General features: G+C 43.7%; 1 protein-coding gene across 4 annotated transcripts in view; it reads left to right on the top strand.

The window, feature by feature from the left end:
- Positions 1-24,044, top strand: part of SQOR (sulfide quinone oxidoreductase) — a 78,465-nt gene extending 54,421 nt beyond the window's left edge. For all 4 annotated transcript variants that reach the window (XM_069596650.1, XM_069596649.1, XM_069596651.1 and 1 more), the window contains 7 exons: positions 4,699-4,752; positions 8,528-8,722; positions 10,216-10,425; positions 19,917-20,100; positions 21,788-21,855; positions 22,358-22,536; positions 23,727-24,044. In XM_069596650.1, the coding sequence (XP_069452751.1) occupies positions 4,699-4,752; positions 8,528-8,722; positions 10,216-10,425; positions 19,917-20,100; positions 21,788-21,855; positions 22,358-22,536; positions 23,727-23,784 (948 nt within the window). In that variant the 3' untranslated portion in view covers positions 23,785-24,044. The remainder of the gene's footprint in view (positions 1-4,698; positions 4,753-8,527; positions 8,723-10,215; positions 10,426-19,916; positions 20,101-21,787; positions 21,856-22,357; positions 22,537-23,726) is intronic.
- The last annotated feature ends 2,517 nt before the right edge of the window (positions 24,045-26,561 follow it).

Raw genomic sequence — 26,561 nt, 5'->3', positions numbered from 1 at the left:
TACTTAGCAGCAGCAGCAGTAGCAGTATTTACATGTCCCACTTCTCTGAAAGTTAGCACTCTTCCTTTTTTCTAGGCAGACAGGTTATATGAAAGTTCTTCCTTTAATGAGTCAGAACCCACCTTCCTGTAATCTCTTTTCTGTTTTGTCTTTGGCCATAACCCAAGGTGTTAGTGGCCATGATAATTTTCTTATTCCTTATTCTTCCTGTAGTGTGGGAGAGAAGGTCTTCTCTCTTTTCAATGGAGAAACCCTCTAGCTATTTGAAAGTGGCTCTCAGAGTCTGTGTCTGTCTTCTTCTCAGGTAGACTTTTCCTCCTGTCCCCACTTTCCTCAGATCTCATGGGCTCCAGTCCCCTCCCTACCCTCTTTATCCTGCACTAGACATCATCTGGCTTGTTAGTACCCTGAGATCCATGGCCCCAGTAGGTGTTTGGGAGAGTAACCAATGCTACAGAACAGCCTAGAATAGTGTGGGACCGTTCTCTTCCAGCTGGCTCGAGCCCAAGCTAGCATTTGCCAGTGACATTTCTCAGTGTTGATTCATGCTGGCCTAGAGACCATGGGCCTTTTATTCACATGATCTACTGTTGAGTCAGGCATCCCCCATCCTAAAATACAGACATATTTATATATATGTGTGCATATATAAATATATAAATATTAAATATGCAAATATACAAACACACATATTTATATATCTATGTATATACAAATATATATGTGTATATAAATATAAATATATTTGTATATGTGTATACAAATAAATATACATTTATTTACATTAAATTTAAAAATTTATATATTCTTTATATATTGTTTTTCCCATGTTGATACACTTCCTTATTTTCCCCAACATCTCCAGGAGAACAGACTGAATTAAACACAAGACTGTTTTCAGTTCACAGGATTGAGCTTTGGGGCTTCTTTTTCTCACCAGTCTGCTGCCAGTTCAAGGGACCAGCAGACCTGTATCTTTGAAGACACGGCACCCCTTTGGTACAGCAGTGCCTGCCTCCTAGTCAGACCCTCTGCACTGCAGGAGTAGCTCAGTACCTCTGTGATTGGCTTTGCGTGTATCTTAAGGAACATAAACTTGTCTCACCTCTTGAGAATGAGAGGTACTGGGAGGCGCCCTCACTTCTGAACCCTGCTTAGACTCTAAGGTCTAGATGCTTGGGAGAGTTGTAGTGCCTTGTTAGGGCTAAGGAATAAGGTGGTATATAAACTGGTGAGACTTTTGTCTGGGATTTTTTAGGCAAAAGTATTCCATAGCCAGGGCTTCTCTTGTGGCTCAGCTGGTAAAGAATCTGCCTGCAATCCGGGAGATCTGAGTTCAGTCCCTGGGTTGGGAAAATCCCCTGGAGAAGGGAAAGGCTACCCACTCCAATATTCTGGCCTAGAGAATTCCATGGACTGTATATTCCATGGGGTTGCAAAGAGTCAGATGTGACTGAGCGGCTTTCACTTTTCACTTTCTATTCCGTAGCCAAGTATCAGAAATCTGCATATCCTGTCTCATCGTCTTGCTTTTGGTTCATCCTCCCAACTTGCCTGGATCTTTTACATTTGTGAGTCTGTCATCCAGTTAGCAGTTTTTCCTTGCCTTTATCCATGATGGGTTCATTTAAGTTCAAGGTCTGAATTCTTTAACATGTCCCTAGAGAACTTTTTTCCTAGCATGCATGAATCAATCAGTATTCTTTTGAAAATATTAAACAATTTACATAATCGTTTCCATCATTTGTTTGCACTTTCCTATCCTGTCCACAATGCGAGGGCCCTGCTGAAGTCCAGACCCAGTGTGTCTCCGACTCTTCCCCGCCCCAGTGGTCTGTTTGGAGTGTGTGCCGCAGGCCCAGTGTGTACATGGATCTTGCTCCTTCTCCAGACTTAACCTGGTTCTATTCCTTGTTCCCGCTGCAGCACACTGGCCTCTCCTCTCCTCAGACACCTCAGCCGCCTTCTTCCCTGGTATATGTGCGCAGGCTGCTTCCACCTCTCCCCTAGCCTCTCCCCTAACTCCTACTGATCTTTACCTTAGACATGGCCTCCCTGACCTACCAGAGTAGTCAGGTTTCCCCCTAGACTTGCCATCCCAGCACTCTGTGGTTTAGTAACTGTCCGTGTGGGTATCTGTTCACGTCTGTCTTGCCCACTAGACTGAATTCCTGGAGGGGTAGGAACTGGGCCTTTCTTGTTCGGTGTTGTCTCTCCAGGACTTAGCATAATATCTGTCACATAGAAGGTATTCAGTCAATCTTTGTGATCAAGCTGTACCTCAATTTCTTCATCTGTAAAATGGTACGAATACCTACTTCACTGGGTTGTTGTGAGGATTAAATGAATTAAAACATGTAAAATATTCAGGACAGTGCCTTGTACAAAGTGGATGCTTAAGAAATGTTGCTGGTATTACTTTTTAAAGAATACATGAGGGACTTACCTGATGGTCCAGTGGTTAAGACTCCATGCATCCACGGCAGGGGGTGTGGGTTTGATCTTTAATCAGGAGACTGAGATCTGACATACTGTGTGGTGCAACAAAAAAGTTAAAAAAAAAAAAGGAAGGAAAAAGTATATGGGGAAAAAAAGGGAAAGAAAATATTTATTGAGTATCCACTCTGCTCACAGAGTTCTTGACTGCCGACTGATGGGAAGCAGGTTTGCCGTCTGCAAACACTTGCTGATGCCCTTCTTTTTCTAAATTATTACGAGACATCATTTTATTAGATGGGCCTGGAATTTTGAAATGGATAAACATCTTGTTTACTAAATTGTTAGTGTCATAATTTACCTCTCCCACCACCTCATATAAAATTACAAAACACTTGTCCATATTTAGCCTTTTGGCAAGGTCTGCACTGTTCTCCGAAACTGCTCAGTTTTGTTTACAAGTTTTTGTAATTCCTTAGAGTTTAGATCATCTGGCCTGGAAGCTTGAACTCATTCAATATACACAAAGTGTTCTTGTGTTCTTTGCTACTTTAGGATTTATTCTCCCTTATTTTTTTCATAATCTTAAGCTTGTACGTTATTAGTCCATAAAAATAATCAATATTGTGCTCTAATAGAACCATCAAGGCATGCACAAACCAAAGGCTTTTCTTTACAGTGCTCACATGTCTTACATGTGGGTCGGGACCCCCAGATCCTGTGCCATCTCTGACCTTACATCCTGAAGAGTTCACTCGGCCATTTAATGAGCCTGGTACACTTTCCTACAGAACAAGGAATATAAGGGCACTCGGTCTCTATGGTTAGGCAAATCATGCAGTTGAAGATGTATTTGTTATCTGTCCACTTTGATAGATTGTGTTTTTCACAAGCAGCCGAAATCAACCATCTACCTATCCATTCATCCAACAAATGTTACAGACTTCCTCACTTTAGTGTCTTGTGTTAGATTCTAGGACTATAAGGAATAAGACATAACCTTTATCCTCTAGGAGTGTTCAGTGTAGTGAGGAGGATATTGCTGCTGAATAACACAAGGGCTAAAAAGCATTCAGTCCACTGTGCTGAGGGAGCTGCGGGAGGGGCCAGCAGGGAAGGGGACTGAGTCATAGCCAGGTCTCACGGTGGAGGTGACCTTGGAGCCGAGTCTCCTAGGTCAGGACCTCTTCAGCGACTTGCTCCCCTTGGCTCCTCAGCCCAAGCCGAGCTCTTTCGGGTCTCTTCTCTTCCACTGTGATCTGCCCAGCTGGCCGCTCTGCTTCTCTATTTGTGTTTTTCACAAGCAACTGAAACCAACCATTCACCTCTCCACCTATCCAGCCTTTTGTACAAGGCTGTGGCAGTCGCCGCCTGTGGCTCCAGGCTGGGCTCCCACATTGACTGCTGTCATTCTCCATTTCTGTAGGCAAGTCCCTTTACTTTATATCATTTTTGCTTACACTTTTGTACTTCAGCTTGTCTTCCTCCTGATCCTGAACCCACATTTCCATCATAATTAGTATGGATACGTTTGCCCTCAGCATGGATGAGCACAGTGCCCATATTTAAAGAGAAGAGTTTTAAATTCCAAACAGCTTGTTCAGTAGGATCAGATAGGTTCTATCACATCTTTTTCAGTGTCCCTCAAAAGAGCAGTTTCTCAGTTATGCTGTTGATCCAGTCTATATGATGGGACAGATTGGCCTGAGATTCGCATATTACCCTGTAGGTGGGACTTACAGGTTAGCTTTTAAAGAAAGTTGATTGTTTTAAGATTAGAAAGTCATCCTCCAGCCTTCAACATGAAACAGTCAGTTCAGTTGCTCAGGCTGACTCTTTGCGACCCCATGGATGCACGCCAGGCTTCCCTGTCCATCACCAACCCCCAGAGCTTGCTCAAACTCATACCCATTGAGTCAATGATGGCATGAAACAGTGTTAACACAAATAACTGTGGTCTCTTTTCTGTTGTGCTCCACTGTGTAAAAGTACAGGTATCTCAAGCTCCCAGAAGCCAGGCATGTTATATATTTGTGAAGCCCTGACATGTGAAGAAGCAGAGAACGGGTAGCAGAGAGGTGGGCGTAATGGCACACTGGAGTGTTCACCCCTGCCTGCTGGCCTGCCCACCATCTGCAGCCCCACGTCATCATATTACAAGATGGAGACACAGTAGGGGCTACTCATGTCTGGGGTCTGAGTCAGTTCTGGGGCTGCCCCTTTTTGTGTCTTGGTCTAAAATGTCATTTTTTTGTGTTGCAGATCTCCTACAAATATCTTATCATTGCTCTTGGAATCCAGCTGGACTATGAGAAGGTACTTAAAAAAACTTTTTTTAATTTGCTTTTGGCTCTGCTGGGTCTTTGTTGCTTTTGCACCGGCTTTCTTTAGTTGTGACGAGCAGAGGCTGCTCTCTGCTTGCAGTGCGTGGGCTTCTCACTGTAGTAGCTTCTCTTATTGCAGAGCATGGGTTCTAGGGCGCACAGGTTTCCGTAGCTGTGGATCACGGTCTCTAGAGCACAGGCTCAGTAGTTGTGGTGCACAGGCATAGTTGCTCTGTGGCATGTGGAATCTTCCCGGACCAGGGATCGAACCCACGTCTCCTGTGTTGGCAGGTGGATTCCCATCTACTGTGCCACCAGGGAAGTCTGAGAATGTACTGTTTTAAGCTACTTCTATTACTATGTCATGGGCTTCCCAGGTGGCTCAGTGGTAAAGAATCCACTGCCAGTACGGAAGATGCATGAGATATGGGTTTGATTCCTAGGTTGGGAAGATCACCTGGAGTAGGAAACGACAACCTGCTCCGGTATTCTTGCCTGGAAAATGATATGGATGGAGAAAACTGGTGGGCTACAGTCCATGGGGTCACAAAGAGTCAGGCACAACTGAGCATGCCTACATAAGAATGTTATACTGGCCTACTTATGCTGTGATCAAAACTGCATTTAGTTGTTTTTTACTCATTTTGACAAGAAAGAGTATTAGAAATCCTCTTTCAGTTTTATTTCTCAGCAGCCTTTTTATGGTTTTAAGAAAGTCTTCTCTAAGATTCTGTCAGTGATCATCATATGTTCTAGCTTCAGGCTTTAATCAGAATTCAGCATGTCCAGGGCCTGATGGTAATTTGTACAAAACAGCAGCCTTTCGCATACTTACAAGAAAACTACATTTCTCTGTAGGACTGAGTTGGTTGTATTTCCTTTGAAAGTAAGATTTAGACTGTGAATTCTTAAGCAGACTTTAAGGGTAGAATATCGGCAGTTAGCTTATCAGGCGCTGAAGGGATGTCTAAGTTTCGTTGAATAGAGGCTGGGTTTCTGGTATAAAGTGACTGATGCAATATAAAAGCTGCCCCAGCAGTTCCTTAGACCTCCCTTTTCAGTGAGCCAGGGAGCCAGATGCCCTCTGACAATTTGTGAGATTCAAATTTATTTTCCTAAAGCATAATAGAGTGAGTTAGTAATTATGATTTCCAGGAGCTTCTTGGGAAATATGAATAAGTAGTTGAAGCACATAAAGCATTGTGATAACCAGGTCACAAATCTCAGGAAAGTGGTTTAGGTAAGGGCCTCATCTGAGTTGCATCCACAGGGTGTTTGATGTGTGTTTCTGGGTTAAAAACCGGAGTAGTGACATGCCCAGTGTAGGAAGTAGAAGAAATGAACTGGGACCTGTTCTGTAAAGGTTTAAACAAGCCATGGATTAGTGTGGAGTTTGTGATGAATTTGGTACCATGGGTCATGAGCCTCATATAAACAGAAAACCATTGAGGACTCTATGGAGAAAGGTGCCAGTGATAGTTTTGGGGAAGTCCATGCCTCTTCAAAAGGTCCACCAGAGTCGACTTAACAAAGGTAGCCTGTCTCTTTGGTCATGTCACCCTGACGGCTCGCTGTGTGCGAACTGTTTGAATACACCAGTGCTGAGAGTGCTTGCACCCTCTTGCAGTAAACCAAGAAACAATAATATTTAAAAGGAGCTGTTACTATGGAGTCTCTAGCATGTGCCAGGGACTATGCTTAGAATCTGATATTGATTCCTCATGACTGCTTGCAAGGTAGACATTTTTTATCTCCTCTTGACAGATGAGGAAACCGAGGCTAAGAGGATGTGAGTAGTGTTTCCAGGGCTACTGTGTTACTTAGCAATCTTGGAGATACTAGAAAACTACCCAGGTTAAGTGTAAACAAAGGAGAGATGGCTTTGATGAGGATGCCAAGGTGTGTGGATCTCGGGGGCGGGATGTCGTTGGGCCTCCAGAAGGACTGATCTCTGCTCTGGGCTTTGTTGAACGTGAGCAGCTTCTCTCTGCCCAGCTGCCTCTGCCTCTTCCCCCACCAGCTCCCGGAGAATCTCTGCAGTGCCATGTCCTGTTGTCTGGTCCTCTCATTGTGGTAGGATGGTCCACAGCTCCCCACAGAGTGGGGGTCAGATCTCATCTCTTTCTTAGGCTTTCCTGCTCCTCCTGCTTCTGGGTTCCCAGGGAAGCACCTTGGATTCAGTGGTGTCATAAACTGCCCGTTAGGAACAACTCTCTTTGAAAGGAACTCGTTGCTACTTTATGGCACCATTTTCCTTGATAACAGCTTCTTCAGACTAGAGAAATGTGATAAGGCAGATTGGCTATTTATCTCCTGGATCCTGAGTTTTGCTTTGGGAGCTGGAAAAGCACGGAGGTCCTGTGGGAAGGGCCGCAGGCAGTGGGCAGGGGCCTCAGTATCTAGTTGTATAAGAGTCTAGGTGGGTCTCTCAAACTTGTTTCCTCATCTTTGTCTGTGGGTCAGTAATATTCCATCCCCTCCCTCAGAGGGAGTGTAGTGAGTAAAGTGAATATTAACATAGATGTGAGACAGCAGAAACATTAAAATGCAGGGTGATTTTATAATAGTAAGTGGTTACTGCTGTTGAGACTGCTAATATTACAGCTACTTAAACTGTAGCAGAAGATATGGTTAACAATCAGAGGCATACTTGCGCTTAACATGTGATGAAGGAGAGAGCAGGACTCTTTCCCTGAGACTTGAGGAATAGGTATTGGGTGATTCCATGAGTCACGAGTGGGTGCCCTTCAGCCTGGAGAGGTTTTGAAGAACCTCTCATCTTGAGACTGTTTTTGATGGTTCTCTGATCATCCTTGAGTCTCTTAATGCACTCATTCCCATCTCCATTGTGCTATATGAACCTTCTAACATTGAAGAGAAGGACCCAGTTGGTCTTCCTGACAGGAATACACTGACGTTTTCAGAGCATGCACCATACACGTGTCATTTTTCTAGTCGTCTTATACCATGGTCTCTTTACTCTTGCCAGCAGTCCTACAGAGCAGTCACTTTTATCCCCATTTCACAGATGATGAACATAAGCATTTCAGTGAGCATCAGAATTACCTGGAGGGCCTGTTAAAACAGAATTTCTGGGCTTGCCTCTGAGTTTCTGATCCAGCGAGTTTGAGCTAGGGTCTGGTAATCTGTATTTATAACGAGTTCCCAGGTGGTACTGTTTTGGGGACCACACTTGAGACCCACTACCTGATTTATTGGGCCATTTACTGGGGATCACAATGCTTGTAAATGGAAGAGCTAGGACTCATACTGGAGTCTGTAGGTTCTCAAGTCCATGCTTTTAATTTCCTGCCTTTGCTGCTTTTATCAAGCGCTTGGCCTGGTCCAACCTGATACAGGGTAATTTAATTTTGTTATTACTGATAGTGTGGCTCTTGGTTCTGCCTGTTGTGCTTCTCCCTCCTAGTAAGAAAACTTGTTCTCCAAAAAGGAAGTAAGTCTGGCTTCTTGTCCTCACTCTGAGGATGAGAAGAGAGGTTCAAATTCTGGTCTCCAGGCCACAGAGGCCCAGGGTTTCCCCTCAGCCTCACCTGTTCTCCACTTTGGTAGATGACTGCAGGCCCCACAGCTCTGGGCTTAGCAGACCCCTCACTCACCTGCTAGCGCCACTGTGTGTGAGTCCAGGAGGCTCAAAATTGTGCTGCAATACAAGAGAGGTGGTAGAAATGAGAGTGAAGAAGGATTCTAAACACAGATTCCACTTTCACTTTTGTTAAATAATAATTTCTTTGTGTGCTTTGTTGCAGATCAAAGGCCTCCCTGAAGGTTTTGCCCATCCCAAAATAGGGTCCAATTACTCAGTGAGGACGGTGGAGAAGACATGGAAAGCTCTGCAGGACTTCAAGGAGGGCAATGCCATCTTTACCTTCCCTAACACTCCAGTGAAGTGCGCCGGGGCCCCGCAGAAGATCATGTACTTATCAGAAGCCTATTTCAGGAAGGTATGCTTCCTTTCCAGGCATGGGCAAGGAGGGCAGAAGGGATATCATTTTTATCCATGTCAAAATACGATTTTTGTTTCTAAATTTAGTAGTTCAGTCGCTAAGTCGTGTCCAACTCTGCAACCTCATGGACTGCAGCACATCAGGCTTCCCTGTCCTCCACTATCTCCTGGAGTTTGCTCAGATTCATAGCCATTGAGTAGATGATGCTATCTGACTATCTCTTCCTCTGCTGCCCACTTCTCAAAAGTATTGGAGCTTCAGTGTCAGCCTCAGTCCTTCCAGTGAATATTCAGGACTGATTTCCTTTAGGATTGACTGGTTTGATCTCTTTGCAGTCCAAGGGACTCTCAAAAGTCTTTCCTAACACCACAGTTCAAAAGCATCAATTCTTCGGCACTCAGCCTTCTTTATGGTCCACCTGTCATACCTACACATGACCACTGGAAAACCATAGCTTTGACCAGAGGAACCTTTGTTGGCAAAGTAATGTCTCTGCTTTTTAATATGCTATCTCAGTTCGTCATAGCTTTTCTTCCAAGGAGCAAGCATCCTTTAGTTTCATGACTGCAGTCACCATCTGCAGTGATTTTGGAGCCCAAGAAAATAAATAGACTTTATTTATTTTATTTCTGTTGTTTCCCCATCTATTTGCAATGAAGTGATGAGACTGGGTACCATGATCTTTGTTTTTTGAATGTTGAGTTTTAAGCCAGCTTTTTCACTCTCCTCTTTCACTTTCATCAAGAGGCTCTTCAGTTCCTCTTCACTTTCTGCCATAAGGGTGGTGTCATCTGTGTATCTGAGGTTATTGATATTTCTCCCAGCAATCTTGATGTCATCTTGTGCTTCATCCAGGTTGGCATTTCTCTTGATGTACTCTGCATATAAGTTAAATAAGCAAGGTGACAATATACAGCCCTGATGTACTCCTTTCCCAATTTGGAACCAGTCCATTGTTCCATGTCCAGTTCTAACTGTTGCTTTTTGACCTGCATACAGATTTCTCAGGAAGCAGGTAAAGTGGTCAGGTATTCCCATCTCTTGAAGAAAGGCTTTGGCATAGTCAATAAAACAGAAGTAGATGTTTTTCTGGAACTCTGTTGTTTTTACTATGATCCAGTGAATATGGAGCACTTAGAACAGTACCTGGTCGACTCTAGAACCTCATTAAATGTTTACTGAGTGAATCAACAAATGAATACATGAATAAACAATTCAGGTCTATCTTTCCTTGGACCTGACTTTCATCTCTGGACCTCATGGAACAGGGTCCACCTCAACCCCGGAATCAAGTTGGACTGAGGTGCTGTGTCACTGATGGAAGATTAAAGGAGGAGGAGGCTGTGATCCACACCTCATCCCACTAGTGCATAGTGATGGAGAAAGCTGATGAGGTCTTTGGAGGGTTTTTAGTCTTGTCTAGGTTAAAAAAAAGGGTGGTTGGAGTAATGCTTTGATGTTGATTGTTTCTATGTTTTTCTTTTTTTCAGACTGGAAAGCGACCCAAGGCCAATATCATTTTCAACACTTCTCTTGGAGCCATTTTTGGGGTCAAGAAGTATGCAGATGCCCTACAGAAGATTATCCAGGAGAGGGCCCTCACCGTTAACTACAAGCAAAATCTCATTGAAGTCCGAGCTGATAAGCAAGAGGCTATTTTTGAGAATCTGGACAAACCTGGAGAGACTCAAGTGATTTCAGTGAGTGTGGAGGCGCAGCTGTCAGCTGAGCAGTGCCATGGATGCAGGCGACACTGAGGGCCCCACTTCTTTGTCCATCGTTGTCTTGTGCTTGGGAGGCTGGTTACAGCGAGCATCGTAGGGGTGTAATGGGGAGAAGGTGGACCCAAATGGGGAAGAGGAAGAGATAAGAGGTTGTGTCCATGGGAGAGGAGGGCTCATCTACCGTTGCTGTTTAGCCTCTCAGTCGTGTCTGACTCTCTGTGACACCGTGCACTGTGGTTCACCAGGCTTCTCTGTCCGTGAGATTTCCCAGGCAAGAATACTGTAGTGGGTTGTCATTTCCTTCTGCAGTGGATCTTCCCGACCCAGGGATCGAACCCACATCTCCTACTTGGCAGGCAGATTCTTTACCACTGGGCCACCAGAGAATCTCTCATATACTGGTACCAAGTGAATTTTTATCCTGTTTTGTGTCTGTATCTTTGGCACTGAGTCATTTGAAGCAGCCATTTCACAACTTTAGTTGCCTAGAGTTCAGGAAGGGCTTCTTGTGCAGGATATAGTGATTGTCTCCATTTATGGTTTGTGACAGCCAGACCTGCTTGTGGGTAGTTCAGGAATGATGGAAATCTTTTACCTGTGAAAGAGGGTGTCTTTAAACATCTCATACCTGTGCATCAAAGGAAATGCTTACAAATCCTTGAAAGATCTGGCAGAACCACATCCTACTTGGAGAGATCTCGTCTTTGTATGTGGGCTTGGCTTCTGTGCATCTGTTTCTTCTGTGAAGTGGGAATAGTACATTAAGAACAAGATGCAAAGGCATCCAGAGAAGATGCAGAGAAGCATCATTTGTTTATATCATTTTGGCAAGAGCTGTTAGCCTGAGAAAACAGTACACAGTCACATTTTATTCATTCAGCCTTTTTAGAGAAATGAAGGATTCCATAAATGGAAATTTTGAAGTGAGCCAAAGATTAATTTTCTAAACATCAGAACTTCACAGTTTAAGCTTTTTAGTGGGAGCGCTTTCTAAAATGTATTGCATACATCTTTCCATTCTTAAATGGTGTGTCAGTTCAGTTCAGTTCGGTCGCTCAGTCGGGTCTGACTCTTTGTGACACCATGAGTGGCAGCACGCCAGGCCTTCCTGTCCATCACCAACGCTCAAACTTCATTCAAACTCATGTCCATCGAGTCGGTAATGCCATCCAGCCATCTCATCCTCTGTCATCCCCTACTCCTCCTGTCCCCAATCCCTCCCAGCATCAGAGTCTTTTCCAATGAGTCAATTCTTCCAATGAAGTGGCCAAAGTATTGAAGTTTCAGCTTCAACATCAGTCCTTCCAATGAACACCCAGGACTGATTTCCTTTAGAATGGACTGGTTGGATCTCCTTGCAGTCCAAGGGACTCTCAAGAGTCTTCTCCAACACCACAGTTCAAAAGCATTAATTCTTCGGCGCTCAGCTTTCTTCACAGTCCAACTCTCACATCCATACATGACCACAGGAAAAACCATAGCCTTAACTAGACGGACCTTAGTCAGCAAAGTAATATCTCTGCTTTTGAATATGCTATCTAGGTTGGTCATAACTTTCCTTCCAAGGAGTAAGCGTCTTTTAATTTTATGGCTGCAATCATCATCTGCAGTGATTTTGGAGCCCCCCAAAATAATGTCTGACACTGTTTCCATTGTTTCCCCATCTATTTCCCATGGGACCAGATGCCATGATCTTAGTTTTCTGAATGTTGAGCTTTAAGCCAACTTTTTTCACTCTCATCTTTGACTTTCATCAAGAGGCTCTTTAGTTGTTCTTCATTTTCTGCTATAAGGGTGGTGTCATCTGCATATCTGAGGTTATTGATATTTCTCCCGGCAGTCTTGATTCCAGCTTGTGCTTCTTCCAGCCCAGTGTTTCTCATGATGTACTTTGCATAGAAGTTAAATAAGCAGGGTGACAATATACAGCCTTGACGTACTCCTTTTCCTATTTGGAACCAGTCTGTTGTTCCATGTCCAGTTCTAACTGTTGCTTCCTGACCTGCATATAGGTTTCTCAAGAGGCAGGTCAGGTGGTCTGGTATTCCCATCTCTTTCAGAATTTTCCACAGTTTATTGTGATCCACACAGTCAAAGGCTTCGTCATAGTCAATAAAGCAGAAGTAGATGTTTTTCTGGAACTCTCTTGCTTTTTCCATGATCCAGCAGATGTTGGCAATTTGATCTCTGGTTCCTCTGCCTTTTCTAAAACCAGCTTGAACATCAGGGAGTTCACGGTTCACTTATTGCTGAAGCCTGGCTTGGAGAATTTTGAGCATTACTTTACTAGCATGTGAGATGAGTGCAATTGTGCGGTAGTTTGAGCATTCTTTGGCACTGCCTTTCTTTGGGATTGGAATGAAAATTGACCTTTTCCAGTCCCGTGGCTACTGCTGAGTTTTCCAAATTTGCTGGCATATTGAGTACAGCACTTTCACAGCATCATCTTTCAGGATTTGAAATAGCTCAACTGGAATTCCATCACCTCCACTAGCTTTGTTCGTAGTGATGCTTTCTAAAGCCCACTTGACTTCACATTCCAGGATGTTTGGCTCTAGGTGAGTGATCACACCATCGTGATTATCTGGGTTGTGAAGATCTTTTTTGTACAGTTCTTTTGTGTATTCTTTACACCTCTTCTTAACATCTTCTGCTTCTGTTAGGTCCATACCATTTCTGTCTGTTATTGAGCCCATCTTTGCATGAAATGTTCCCTTGGTATCTCTAATTTTCTTGAAGAGATCTCTAGTCTTTCCCATTCTGTTCTTTTCCTCTATTTCTTTGCATTGATCGCTGAGGAAGGCTTTTTTATCACTCCTTGCTATTCTTTGGAACTCTGCATTCCAATGCTTATATCCTTCCTTTTCTCCTTTGGTTTTCCCTTCTCTTCTTTTCACAGCTATTTGTAAGGCCTCCCCAGACAGCCATTTTGCTTTTTTGCATTCCTTTCCCTGGGGATGGTCTTGATCCCTGCCTCCTGTACAATGTCACAAACATCCGTCCATAGTTCATCAGGCACTCTGTCTATCAGATCTAGTCCCTTAAATCTACTTCTCACTTCCACTGTATAATCATAAAGGTTTTGATTAAGGTCATATGTGCATGGTCTAGTGGTTTTCCTTACTTTCTTCAATTTAAGTCTGAATTTGGCAATAAGGAGTTCATGATCTGAGCCACAGTCAGCTCCTGGTCTTGTTTTTGCTGACTGTACAGAGCTTCTCCATCTTTGGCTGCAAAGAATATAATCAATCTGATTTCAGTGTTGACCATCTGGTGATGTCCATGTGTAGAGTCTTCTCTTGTGTTGTTAGTGTGTAGTCACTATCATTTAAAATCCTGCTAATGACTCAAAAGTCATAATTTTAAAAAACTTTCATTTGGAAATAATCTTAAACTTAGAGAAGTTGCAAAAATAAAAATAGTACAAAGAAAACTGTATATAGCCTTTACCTAGATTCACTTATTACAGAGTTTTACCCCATTGCTTTGTCATGGCTTCACTGCTTCTCTCTCCATATATAAATATTATGTAATGTAATATATTTTCCCTAAAGCATTTAAAGGTGAGTTATGTACATCACAGGCTTCCCAGGTGGTGCTAGTGGTAAAGAAATGAAGTTGCTCAGTTGTGTCCGACTCCCTGCAACCCCATAGACTGTAGTCTGCCAGGCTCCTCCATCCATGGGATTCTCCAGGCAAGAATAGTGTAGTAGGTTGCCATTTCCTTCTCCCGGGGATCTTCCCAACCCAGGGATTGAACCCGGGTCTCCCACACTGCAGGCAGAATCTTTACCATCTGAGCCACCAAGCTGGTAAAGTGGTAAAGAACCTGCCTGCTAATGCAGGAGACACTAGAGACCGGTGTTTGATTCCTGGGTTGGGAAGATCCCCTGGCGGAGGGCATAGCAACCCTCTCCAGTGTTCTTGCCTGGAAAATCCCATGGACAGAGAAGCCTGGTGGGCTACAGTTCATAGGGTCGCAAAGAGTTGGACACAACTGAAGCAACTTAGCACACACTCATGTACGTTATGTATGATGGCCCTTTACCCCTAAATATTTCACCATAATTTTCCTAAGAGTTAGGCGTATTCTCTTATATAACCACATTACAGTTACCAATTCAGTAAATTTAGCAAGGACACAATATTTTAATCTATGATTTGTATTCAAGTTTTGTTGATTGATAAATAGTATTATACTACTTCCTGTCCTCCAGAAGTTGGTCTACAGGCAGGTATTGCATTTAATTGTCATGTGTTTTTAGCCTCCTTTAATCTGGAACATTTCTACAGCCTTTCCTTGTCTCCCGTGACCCTGCATTTTGAAATAATACAGCTCCCTCCCTGACTTTTATTTTTTAATAGGGTGTCCTCGTTTTGAGTTTGTCTGTGTTTCCTGGTGATGAGTTTCAGGCTCTGCATTTTGGGCTGAAATACCACATAAGTGATGTGTCTTTCTAGGATAACACGTTAGAAAGCACACAGTGCTTATCTGCCCCTTGATGATGTTCATTTTGATCACAAGTCCAGATATGGTCCCATTTCTTCACTGTAGAGAATTATTATTCTTTTTCTTTTTTGCTTCTAATAAGGAGGGGGGCACTTTAAGACCATGCAAACACCCTACTCCCTACTCATTAAAGTTTCCCAATAGATTTAGCATCCATTGATGATTTTTGCCTAATCCAGTCTTTACTATGGTGGTTGCAAAATGATGTTCCAGTCTAGCATTCCCTCCACCTGTACTGGTAGATTCTTGGCACCCTGTCAGCAAAAGCTCTCCCTTCCCAATTAATTATTAGTATGAACTTATGTGGAAAATTCTGAAAGAGATGGAAATACCAGACCACCTGAGCTGCCTCTTGAGAAACCTGTAGGCAAGTCAGGAAGCAACAGTTAGAACTGGACATGGAACAACAGACTGGTTCCAAATAGGAAAAGGAGTACATCAAGGCTGTATATTGTCACCCTGCTTATTTAACTTATATGCAGAGCACATCATGAGAAACACTGGAGTGGAGGAAGCACAAGCTGGAATCAAGATTGCCAGGAGAAATATCAATAACCTCAGATATGCAGATGACACCACCCTTATGGCAGAAAGTGAAGAGGAACTAAAGAGCCTCTTGAAAGTGAAAGAGGAGAGGGAAAACGTTGGCTTTAAGCTCAACATTTAGAAAACTAAGATCATGGCATCTGGCCCTATCACTTCATGACAAGTAGATGGGGAAACAGTGGAAACAGTGTCAGACTTTATTTTGGGGGGCTCCAAAATCACTGCAGATGGTGATTGCAGCCATGAAATTAAAAGATGCTTACTCTTTGGAAGGAAAGTTATGACCAACCTAGATAGCATATTCAAAAGCAGAGACATTACTTTGCCAACAAATGTCCGTCTAGTCAAAGCTATGGTTTTTCTAGGAGTCATGTATGGATATGAGAGTTGGACTATAAAGAAAGCTGAGTGCCGAAGAATTGATGCTTTTGAACTGTGGTGTTGGAGAAGACTCTTGAGAGTCCCTTGGACGGCAAGGAGATCCAACCAGTCCATCCTAAAGGAGATCAGTCCTGGGTGTTCATTGGAAGGACTGATGTTGAAGCTGAAACTCCAATACTTTGGCCACTTCATGTAAATAACTGACTCATTTGAAAAAACCCTGATGCTGGGAAAGATTGAGGGCAGAAGGAGAAGGGGGCAACAGAGGATGAGATGGTTGGATGGCATCACCAACTTGATGGACATGGGTTTGGCTAGACTCTGGGAGCTGGTGATGGACAGGGAGGCCTGTTGTGCTGCGATTCATGGGGTCGCAAAGAATTGGACACAACTGAGCAACTGAACTGAACTGGTGAACTTATGAATGCCTGTATTTTCCCCCACTGGTTTTGTCAACTAAAAAATATAGTCACAACCTAAAAGTAGAGAGTTAGTTTATTTGGTAGGAATGTTTAGGACTCTGAGTCAGGCAGACAGCATCTCAGTAGTTCTGAGAAAACTGCTCCAAGGAGGCAGGAGGGGAAGTCAGGCTATATACCAGTTTGTAACAAAGGGAGCAGGCAGCCTGAAGATCAAAGATCAGGTAGCAAGTTAAGGAATTCAGCATTCTGTGTATGGGAAGATGCAAGCCTCTGGGCTCACTGAATTCATTCTTTTCTTTTGCACCTCTGCTATCTGGTCCAGTCCTGTTTCCTTGCTCACCTTGCTTCTTCATTCCCTGAGCTCCTCAGCAGTCACTGTGGGGGGTGGTCGCATCCTCTGGATTGCAGTTTTGGGAGCCCTCATTCCTATTTGGAGGCCAGAAATTGCAGATGGCTGTGACATGTCTTGTTTATTGCTATGTCAGGAGATACGTTCATTTCAGTTTATAATTCATTCTGTCCTTAAGTATTTTGGTGCTCAAGTTGTCCCAGATTGGGTCAGCAGGAACTCTTTCAGAATGGCCCTTAATGTCCTTGTGACATGTCCCCATTACATTTTTGAGCACTTCCTTGCTTTCTGATGTCCCACGCTTGTCTCCTTGCCCCAGCTCACAGTCATCATTTTGAGTAGCTCTTATATAGTTATGCATCTAGGGCCTACTGGGTTGTTTAGGGCTAATTATCCCCTTATGAAAGGATCTCCGTCTACTCTGTTATTTGATTTTGTGTGCATCCTCTTTGTAGTTTTCTTGTTTTCTTCCTTCCTAGCTGTCAGGCAGTTGTGACTGGGAGATCCTTCTAGCTCCAGCATTTTAAAACAGCTACTTCTAATCTTTTTATTGGCTGGAAAATGAGATAGCCAAACTCATTAAATTCTATGTAAAGTAAAAGCAGATGGGTGGTGTGTGAGGGCCCACAGCATATTTTTATGAGCAAAGTGTATGAGCTTGAGTGCACGAACTTAATTTTGTTATTGGTCCTTTTCACTCTGGTTCTCTGCTGTGCTGTGGCTAGTTAAGCCTTGCAGATAGGGACTTGGATAAATAAATGGTTATTGTTCTTCTGAAGGGTTTATAAAGAAAGAAGATTATTTGTGTCCCTTTTGAAGTATAGGCTTTTAGATTAGATTTTCTCTTCAGACCTAATTCTACTCTTTAAAATATGAATTTCAAAAAAATCTACCAAAAGGTTTTAGAGCAGTGACTCTCAGCTCTGGCTGCACATTTCAATCACCCAGAGGACTTTCAAAACATGCTGATGCCTGAGTCTAACTCCCAGAGATTTTGATTAATTGGTCTGGGGTCTGGATTGAGGATTGGGAGTTTCCAAAGTTCCCCTAATGATTCTCATGTGTAACCAGGACTGAGCACCACTACCGTAAAGAATTAAATGTACCCAAAGCCTCTAGTCTCTGATCCTTCATAGAGAGCTTGTGAACTGGCCCAAGTCTCCAGTTTTTAGAGATCTGAACTTGTTTTATATCACGGCATCCTAGAACTAGAAGAGAGTTTGGAGATTATCCAGTACAGTGCATTTCCTCATAGAAAAAGAAAGGAAAGGTGAAGTGACTAAGTAATAGCATTTCATTTTTCGTTCTAAATGAACCTATTCCTTCAAGCCAGAGTTTCTAATACTGTCATCTACAGGTTTCATGTTTCAGTATCATTGGGGTGAAGGTTGTTAAAGTACACATTCCCGTTCTTCTCCCAGACCTAATGGATTGGGATCTTGGGGTGGTAGGGCCCGGGAACCTGAATTTTCTACAGATCTTCTTTATAAACATAAAAGTTTGAACACCACTACTCTGAATAGGTTATTTATGTTAATGAAGGAGAACTATGTTATTCGCTAGATTCAGTTTATGGAAATAACTGATAAAAAAAGCTATATCTGAATGCCAGTATTAATTTCCAACAAATCTAAAAAAATTATCCTAGTGGTTGTTTTGCTCAAGTAAAATGTCATCCCTTTATGATAATTATATGGAAATATTTAACCTCTCTTCTAGAAAAGATGTATGAAATTCATGTGTATTTGTGAAATTCAAGCACATATTAATTCTAATAGAGATGATGCTAGTAAGATTTGGCCCTCAGTTCTGGTTAACTTCAGAAACGCAGACATGGCCTTAATAATTTGGTGGATGATGGTGGTTGACTGTTCCATTTGCTGTCTTGCAGACACGTGCTCAGTTTGTGTGAAATTAACAGACACAGCCTCAGGGACCCAGGCCACTAGAGAGCCAACTAGGGTACTTTGCAAAGCACTGCACATTTGCTCCATTTCTTCCACCTTAAGGTTGACTAAGCTCATAACTGAGAGTGGGAGTAAATATAAGTCACATCCCTGACTCCCTCTGCCATCATGACTGCCAGGCCCTGGTGAAGATGCAGAACTTCTTATGAAAATCGGGCTGTTGACTATCACAAGGTTTTCGCTATAATGAAATGTTTTGTGAACACTCAATCAATTTGAAATCGCTAGATGGAGTTGGTAAAAGAAGTAGAATAAACTACAAAATATTATGTAAACAACCAAAAAAGCATATCACATAAACAAAAGAGTTATATGAGCCATCAAAACTGATTAGGTTGGGTCAGTGCCTAATTGCCAAAGGTAGCCTTCCTTGATAAAGGTTTTTTTGAAAAAAAAAAAAAAAATCCATCCTGCCTCCTGCATAGTTCAGTAAACCCAATACTGAATTAGACCCCTCCTTCTTCATGAAAGTGAAGTCGCTCAGTCATGTCCGACTCTTTGCGATCCGTAGCCCACCAAGCTCCTCCGTCCATGGGATTTTCCAGGCAAGAATACTGGAGTGGGTTGCCATTTCCTTCTCCAGGGGATCTTCCCGACCCAGGGATTGAACCCAGGTCTCCCACATTGCAGGCAGACGCTTTAACCTCTGCAGCACCAGGGAAGCCCTTAAATACAAGAATACAGTCTCTCAGAACTTCAGATCCAAGTACTAACATACTCCTTCTTCATAGTGCTAGCCAATATTCTTGCTGCCTTTATTTCACCTTAAATTGGTGTTTTGATGGTTTCCTTTTCGTGTTTTGAGAGTTGACTCATATTTGAGAATGGTGCTCGCTTATCAGCTCCTAATATGGGTTTTTTACAAGCTTTAGGCACTCTGAGAACCTCTTTGCAGAGTAAACCTGGTGCAACCAGACTTTACAAGTCATCAGCCGAGGGTCAAGAAGACAGCAACTGAGATACACCACCGCTTTATTTCAGTAATAAGTAGAATCATTAATGAGTTCTTTCAAAATGTTAGTGAAGTTCACTCCAGTTTTTCAAATTCCCCCATGCCAGCTGCCAAAGGAATCCCGTGAACTCTGTATGGGGAGACCACGTCAGTTATTTTATCACTGCCTTGCATGGGAGCATGGATGATCTTGGCAAGTGTTTGGATCAGTACGAGCACTAACTGTACAGTGCTCTGTGCAGCCATAGTCCATGTGTGTGTCAGGGAGTCGGGGCCAGAGCTTGTGCGGCTATGGAAATAATGGAACAAACACACATTTGGATGCTCTCCTTTTTTGCAGTATGAAATGCTTCACGTTACACCACCCATGGGCCCACCAGATGTCCTCAAGACGAGTCCTGTGGCTGATGCTGCCGGCTGGGTGGATGTGGACAAAGACACTCTGCAGCACAAGCGGTACCCAAATGTGTTTGGGATCGGGGACTGTACCAACCTGCCGACATCAAAGACCGCTGCCGCCGTAGGTAAGGCCTTGAGCTATGTTCCCTCCTCGCTCAAAGCAGGGGTGCCTTCTGCTAAGGCACCGCCATAACAAAAACAAAAGTTGGACACCAGCGGCATTTCATTATATGCTAATTATATTAATGAAGAAACTTTTGTGCCTAAAAACGCCTTTGGTCTCCCCAAAACAGAAGTGTTGTCAATGAACCTAGTGTTGTGTAATGAACCTAGTTGTCAATGAACCTAGTCTTGTGTAAAGAAGAAAGTATCTGTTGAATGCTTTGCACCAGAGTAGCATGACCTCATCTGCCTTTTCTGGGTCAGAGGGGTGGTTTTCAGGGGAGGGGGACATTGGAGAGAGAGGTACCACTTTTCCAGCTCTCTAGAATTCTGTTAACTTCTCATGCTACTGTGCTCACATCCCTGGTCTTCTTTGGAACATCCCTGATGCTGGCCAGGTTGGCTGTTTTTCTTCTGCCTGAAACACCGTAAAACTAGGGAAGCATTTGTTTCCCCAGAAAACACATGCAAGTCAATGAAAGCTTGCAGAGCAGAATATTGCTGTGTTAAGACAGATACAGTGGAGAGTGCCCTGATTGGTACACGATTAAGGCCTCAGTCTGGGCAACTAAATTCTTCACGTCGATGTTCCGCTCTAGCAGTGATGGAGAGAATTGCCTTTCGGATTCTGTTTTCGGTAGACAGGAACTGTCTTTTTTAGATGCTATAAAACACGAACCTCCCTGCCTGTGGGTATGGAAGCGTTTCATGTGAATTACATACCCACAGAACTTGTGTAACTTTTGTTGACTATGTCAACCAAAGAAAGGCTTTCTAGGAAATCCACCGAATGTCCTTATTATTTATAGTCATTTCCCCCAAACTTTTCATTTCAAAAATCTCAAACCTATGAAAACTTTGAAAGTACAATGAATACCCATATGCCCTTCAGGTATTAACCAATTATTCATATTTTGTGACCAATATGATATAATAATTAACCAATAAATGAATATTTTGTCTGATCACTCTATGTACCTTTTTTAAAGTCATCTGAAAGTAAATTTTGACATCATGATATTTCACCCTCAAATACTTCAACTTCTGTCTCCTAAGAAGAAGAACTTTCTCCTTTATACCCACAAGATCATTTTCATGTCTAAGGATTGAACATCACATTATAAAATCATCAATACAACCCATTGTGAATTTCTTCAGTTTTTCTAAAAGTGTCCTTTTTAGCTTTCCCTATCCACTCTTCCCCCCACCATCCCCAGTTCCCCTTAAATCTGTGAGCCAGTCAAGGGCCACACTCCACACTGATTGTCATGTCGCTTTGGTTTTCTTTAATCTAGAACAAGCCTCTGACATTTGCTTTTTCACTTTCACGACATTGACATTTTTGAGGAGTGCTGGTTGGGTATTATATGGAAAATGCCGCAATTTAGAATTGTCTGGTAGTTCCCTGTGATCAGATTCGGGTTGTATGTTTGGGCCTCCACTGTGCCACCTCAGGAACCCGTCCTGTTGGTTTGTCTGGTCCTTGGCAAAGCTACAGTCCATCACTGGGTTGAGTTGTGTTCTAGTCTCAATCTAGAGGGATGGGATATGGAGCCTTCTTAACTTCTTCATGTTAAAATTATTTGCAAGTTAGTTTTCCTGGAGAATCTAGACACTTCTGATTTTCTGACTTTTCCATATCTTATATAGCTGCCCAATCAGGAATACTTGACAGAACAATTTCTCTGATTATGAAGAATCAAAGACCAGTGAAGAAGGTTTGTATGCCTTGTAAGAATCACTGTCTCAACTTACCATCTTCCATTCTGGATGAACACTTTTCCCACAGTTTTGCTGCTTTCTTAGTTTCTCTCTTATGGGCACTTCAATTTTTGCCTTTAGTATATCCTTGCTATATAATTTCTATATTTTCATTGTACAAAGTAGAATATACAAAAAAGGAAAACATTACCACTGCTCAGAGTAAATAATAAGTTCTAAGATGTCTAGGTGGTGGTGGTTTGGTCGCTCAGTAGTGTCCGATTCTTTGCTACTCCATGGACTGTAGCCAGCCAGGCTCCTCCGTCCATGGGATTTCCCAGGCAAGAATACTGGAGTGGGTTGCCATTTTTGTCTCCAGGGGATCTTCCCAACCCAGGGATTGAACCTGCATCTCCTACATTGTCAGGCAGATTCTTTACCATCTGAGTCACCTGGGAAGCCAAGGTGTCTAGATAGCACATGAAAAAAAGCCACTTTCCAACTCTGTCTCAATCACAGTATGATGGCTACACGTCGTGTCCGCTGGTGACTGGCTACAATCGTGTGATTCTTGCGGAGTTTAACTACAACGCTGAGCCCCTGGAAACCTTCCCTTTTGACCAGAGCAAAGAGAGACTTTCCATGTACCTCATGAAGGCTGACATGATGCCGTTCCTCTACTGGAATTTGATGCTGAGGTAAGTATATCACCTGGGGGAGAGGCATACCTGTTAGCAGATTGCGACAGCCTGTACAGGGGATTTGTTTCAAGGAGGCCTTCCGGCTTCAGGAGATATGACCCTGAGCAGGTGAAGGGGATGCACCTTGCTAAGTCATGTCTCATAGATTGGTAATGGCAGTCTGAGAAGGGTTCTGAAGCCTCAGCCAGACGTGGTGGGCAAGAGGCTGCCCTGGGTGAGAGAAGGAGCCTAGCACGGCTACCACCCACCCACGGGGACACAGCATCTTCTTTTTATAACCGGCAGTGACCAATTCTCCTGTCTTTCATGCTCTGGCGCTCTCTTGCTGCTGCATAAATCATCATCATCATAATCATAGTGAATCACTTTGACCTGTCAAGTACTTTATTATAAGAAAAAGAAAACATACTAATTAAGAGCTAAGCTTTGGAGACCTGTGTTTGAGTCACCTCTGCCACCTACCAGCTATGCGTCCTAGGGCAAGTTGCTTAAACTCTCTGTGTTTAAGTGTCTTATCTGTAAAATGAAAGGAACATTGTCTTCCTCACAGGATGGGATGAATAAGACAATACATAAAGAGACAGGTACATCGTAGACATTCAATAAGTAAACAGTGACAAACTTAATTCTTCCTTGTTGCAAAAAAAAAAATCTCATTTGACTCTCCCAAACCTTTTGAGAAAGTAAGTCAAAATGTAGACACCAGTGTTTTTCAGCTAGGGATGCTTCTGCTCCCTAGGAGACATGTGACAATATCTGGAGATATATTTTGTTGTCACAGCTGGAGGGGATGCTACAGGCATCTAGTGAGCAGAGGCCAAGGATGCTGCTGAATAGGACTGCCCCCTACCATTGAGAAGTATATGGTCCAAAATGCCAATAGGTTTGGAAACCCACACCTGTACCTAATTTACGAGCTGCTCAAGGCAGAGAGGACTGCAGTTTGCGCGTAGTAGAGGCTTCGTACAGTTTTGCTGAATTGAGTCAGTATGTCCAGGCTCACATAGCAAGTCAGTGTTAAGGTCAGTTGCACCCTCCTAGACCTGGGTTCTTTCTACCTTGCTGTCAGTCTTGCTTTATAGCCTGAGAAACAGTGTCTGTGAGCAGCCTGGCTTTAAATATCCTGCTGCCTGAAGCCACCCCCTTTTTTTCCCATGCAAAGAACTGTTCTGTGTCATTTCTTACAGGGGCTACTGGGGAGGACCAGCGTTTCTGCGGAAATTGTTCCATCTGGGTAAGAGCTAAGGATGGCCCAGCCCTTGCTCTCCCTGGATGGCTTCTGGACCGGAATCACAGCCATGGATTGACCAAGAGCAGCACGAAGAACTCAAAACCCAACCCCATAAAGAATTTACTGCTGGATGACAGTGACTAAATGCCTCCCTTCTCAGTCCCTCCGGGCAGCTCTCATGCAGGCTGCTCAGGACAAGCTTAATTATTTGGAAAGATTCAAATGAAAAAAAATAGACTTCTATTTTTTAAATAAAAGCTTCCACTGATTGAGATTCTATGAGAAAATTTGATCTTGATTGGTGGTATGAAAAATTCTAGCTGTAGGGAGGAAAAGATTGTGGTGGTGGGATAGTTTACTTGTTACCTACTTTGACTATTCAACTGAGAGCTGGCATAATTTCACCAGAGCCTGTCTGGATTTATAAAAACAAGAGTTATTTCCAGGGAAAGTATTATTTGAAGCAGTACCTGTGAAGGCTGTGAAGACATGTGGCCTAGGGCTGGCGCTGTGGGGACACAGAGGACTGGCTGCTGCCCCTCTGCTCCTCGACTGTGTTCGTGCCGAGGCCACGTTCTCCCAACCCGTGACTGACACAGAGGGTGCTCATGCTGGCCTGTTCCTACGGGACGTGTAAGTCCTCTACTGGCAACTTTGGCTCCAGAATTGCCCATCAGTCTGGCCAAAGCATCAGGCCAGACTTAGAAGTGCACCAGGCCCGAGGTGGTTCTTTCCCACCCCTCCTTCCTTCCTCCCCCTCTTCCTCTCCCTTCTCCTCGCAGGTGTCCCTCTCACATCATGGTCTGAAAGCCCTCCCTTGCCTTTTCCTGTGCCTTCTCCTTTAGCCTTGACAGACATTTCCTCCACTAAATCTCTTGCAAATCCAATTCTCTCATGGCCCCTGCTTTGCAGAGAATGTATACTTAGTGAGGATGGGGTTGATGCAGTACCAGTTTTGGCCAAGAAAATTTTGAATGAGATCATGTTAGAAACACTGCAGGATGTAGTTTCAGTTGACTTGAAGTTCAGCAGCAGCTTCAAAATTATTTTTTCTCCAATTAGTTTATTTGGGAGCTTACAGTTTCAGGTTTCAGTTCAACCTGGTATTTGAAAGCTTCACATGTTTCATATTTATTTATAAATTCCACCAAAGGGCAGTTGCATAACTGTTTATGCAATAGAGTTCAAACCTAAACTGTTACCCAGTTTGAAGAACAGTGTTATTTAGGGTTGCTAAGTCCAACCAGTCCATTCTAAAGGAGATCAGCCCTGGGTGTTCTTTGGAAGGAATGATGCTAAAGCTGAAACTCCAGTACTTTGGCCACCTCATGTGAAGAGTTGACTCATTGGAAAAGACTCTGATGCTGGGAGGGATTGGGGGCAGGAGGAAAAGGGGATGACAGAGGGTGAGATGGCTGGATGGCATCACCGACTCGATGGACGTGAGTTTGGAGTTGGTGATGGACAGGGAGGCCTGGCGTGCTGCGATTCATGGGGTTGCAAAGAGTCAGACACGACTGAGCGACTGAACTGAACTGAAGTCTCTCGTTTCCTGAAGTCCCTGGATGGCTTTAGAAGCTCTGCTCAGGCATTTGTTCATTAATTTAGCAAGGATTTACTGAGCTCCTATGAGCTGCCAAACACTGCCTTGGCCCTGGAGATGCAGTTGTGATCCAGACAGATAAGGGCCCTGCTACAGCCTCGTTGTTCCCGTGATAGTCTCCTCTCCTTTCCCTGGGATGCTGGGAAACTTGCTGGAAAGGGCCTTGGTTTGATTAGGAAAGTAGATTTTCTTCAGTAGCACATGTTTCTGAGGAGGAAAGGGCGTACCATCCTCGCAACAGACTTCTCATCTGGCGATAGAAGTGGGACGTGTTTTCTGGCTGGCCACACTCTGGCTTGTCTGGGGTTTCCTGTTTAGCATCTAGTATTCTGGCATAGCTTTAATAGTACCGCTCCCCGCTCCAGTTTTCACTTTCCAAATGTCCCGTTTGGACAATAGATTTTATTGACCACTGTAGTGATCGCACTCAACCCTCCCACCCTCACCCGGGTTCTAGAATGAGAGAGCAGTGCTACAGCAGCTGGTGCTGTTTCTCAGTCTGTGCTGCTGGAGAACAGGCAGACGTGGGGGTTTTCTGTCCTGCTCTGAGTCCCTGGGCCTTTACAGAGCTCCTTGCCTGAGCCGGCTGCAACCTGGCTCCTGGTGGGCTGCCAAGTCAGGGAGAGCTGGGGGCTGTTCACCCAAAATGATCTTTCTCTGCAAGGTCCACACAGTCCTGGGAGTAACGTCCCTAAATGTGGACACAAATGCATTTTCAAAGAGTGAAGCTGTGTTTCTGGGAATGGCTAAGGCTTCTGGGTGAGTCACTTTGAAATTCCTCACAAGGTGAGCTGGCATCTCCTGTGTCTGTGTATTCTGAATAAACCTCCAAGCATCATCAGGAAGTTGCTTCAGTTCACATTATGCTGGGCAGAACTGACTGCCAAGGCTGGGGGAGCAGTAGCCACTGGTGACCAGTACATGGTTCTCTAGCTTTCGCTCCTTTGATATGGGAAAGATCAGAAATGCGCTGAATTCCAGAAAAGTTTGACTTCTGAAACCATATCTTTTTAACCACAAATGTGGGCTTGCTCAAGGGAGAGGCCCTGCTCTGGGACTGCCTTCAGTTTTTCCAGTCAGCAGCAGTAAATGGGGAGGGGTAAGACCAGGGTAGCTGGTGGTGTCTCCAAAGATGGTGCCTGGGGTGGGTGAGGTTGCAGGTCCCATCCTGCTGATGTCTCCAGAGTC

This window comes from Ovis canadensis, chromosome 7 (genome assembly GCF_042477335.2).
Source record: "Ovis canadensis isolate MfBH-ARS-UI-01 breed Bighorn chromosome 7, ARS-UI_OviCan_v2, whole genome shotgun sequence".
NCBI lineage: Eukaryota > Metazoa > Chordata > Mammalia > Artiodactyla > Bovidae > Ovis > Ovis canadensis.
The sequence above is the reverse complement of the archived record's forward strand: the minus strand, read 5'-3'. Positions and strand labels throughout refer to the sequence as shown.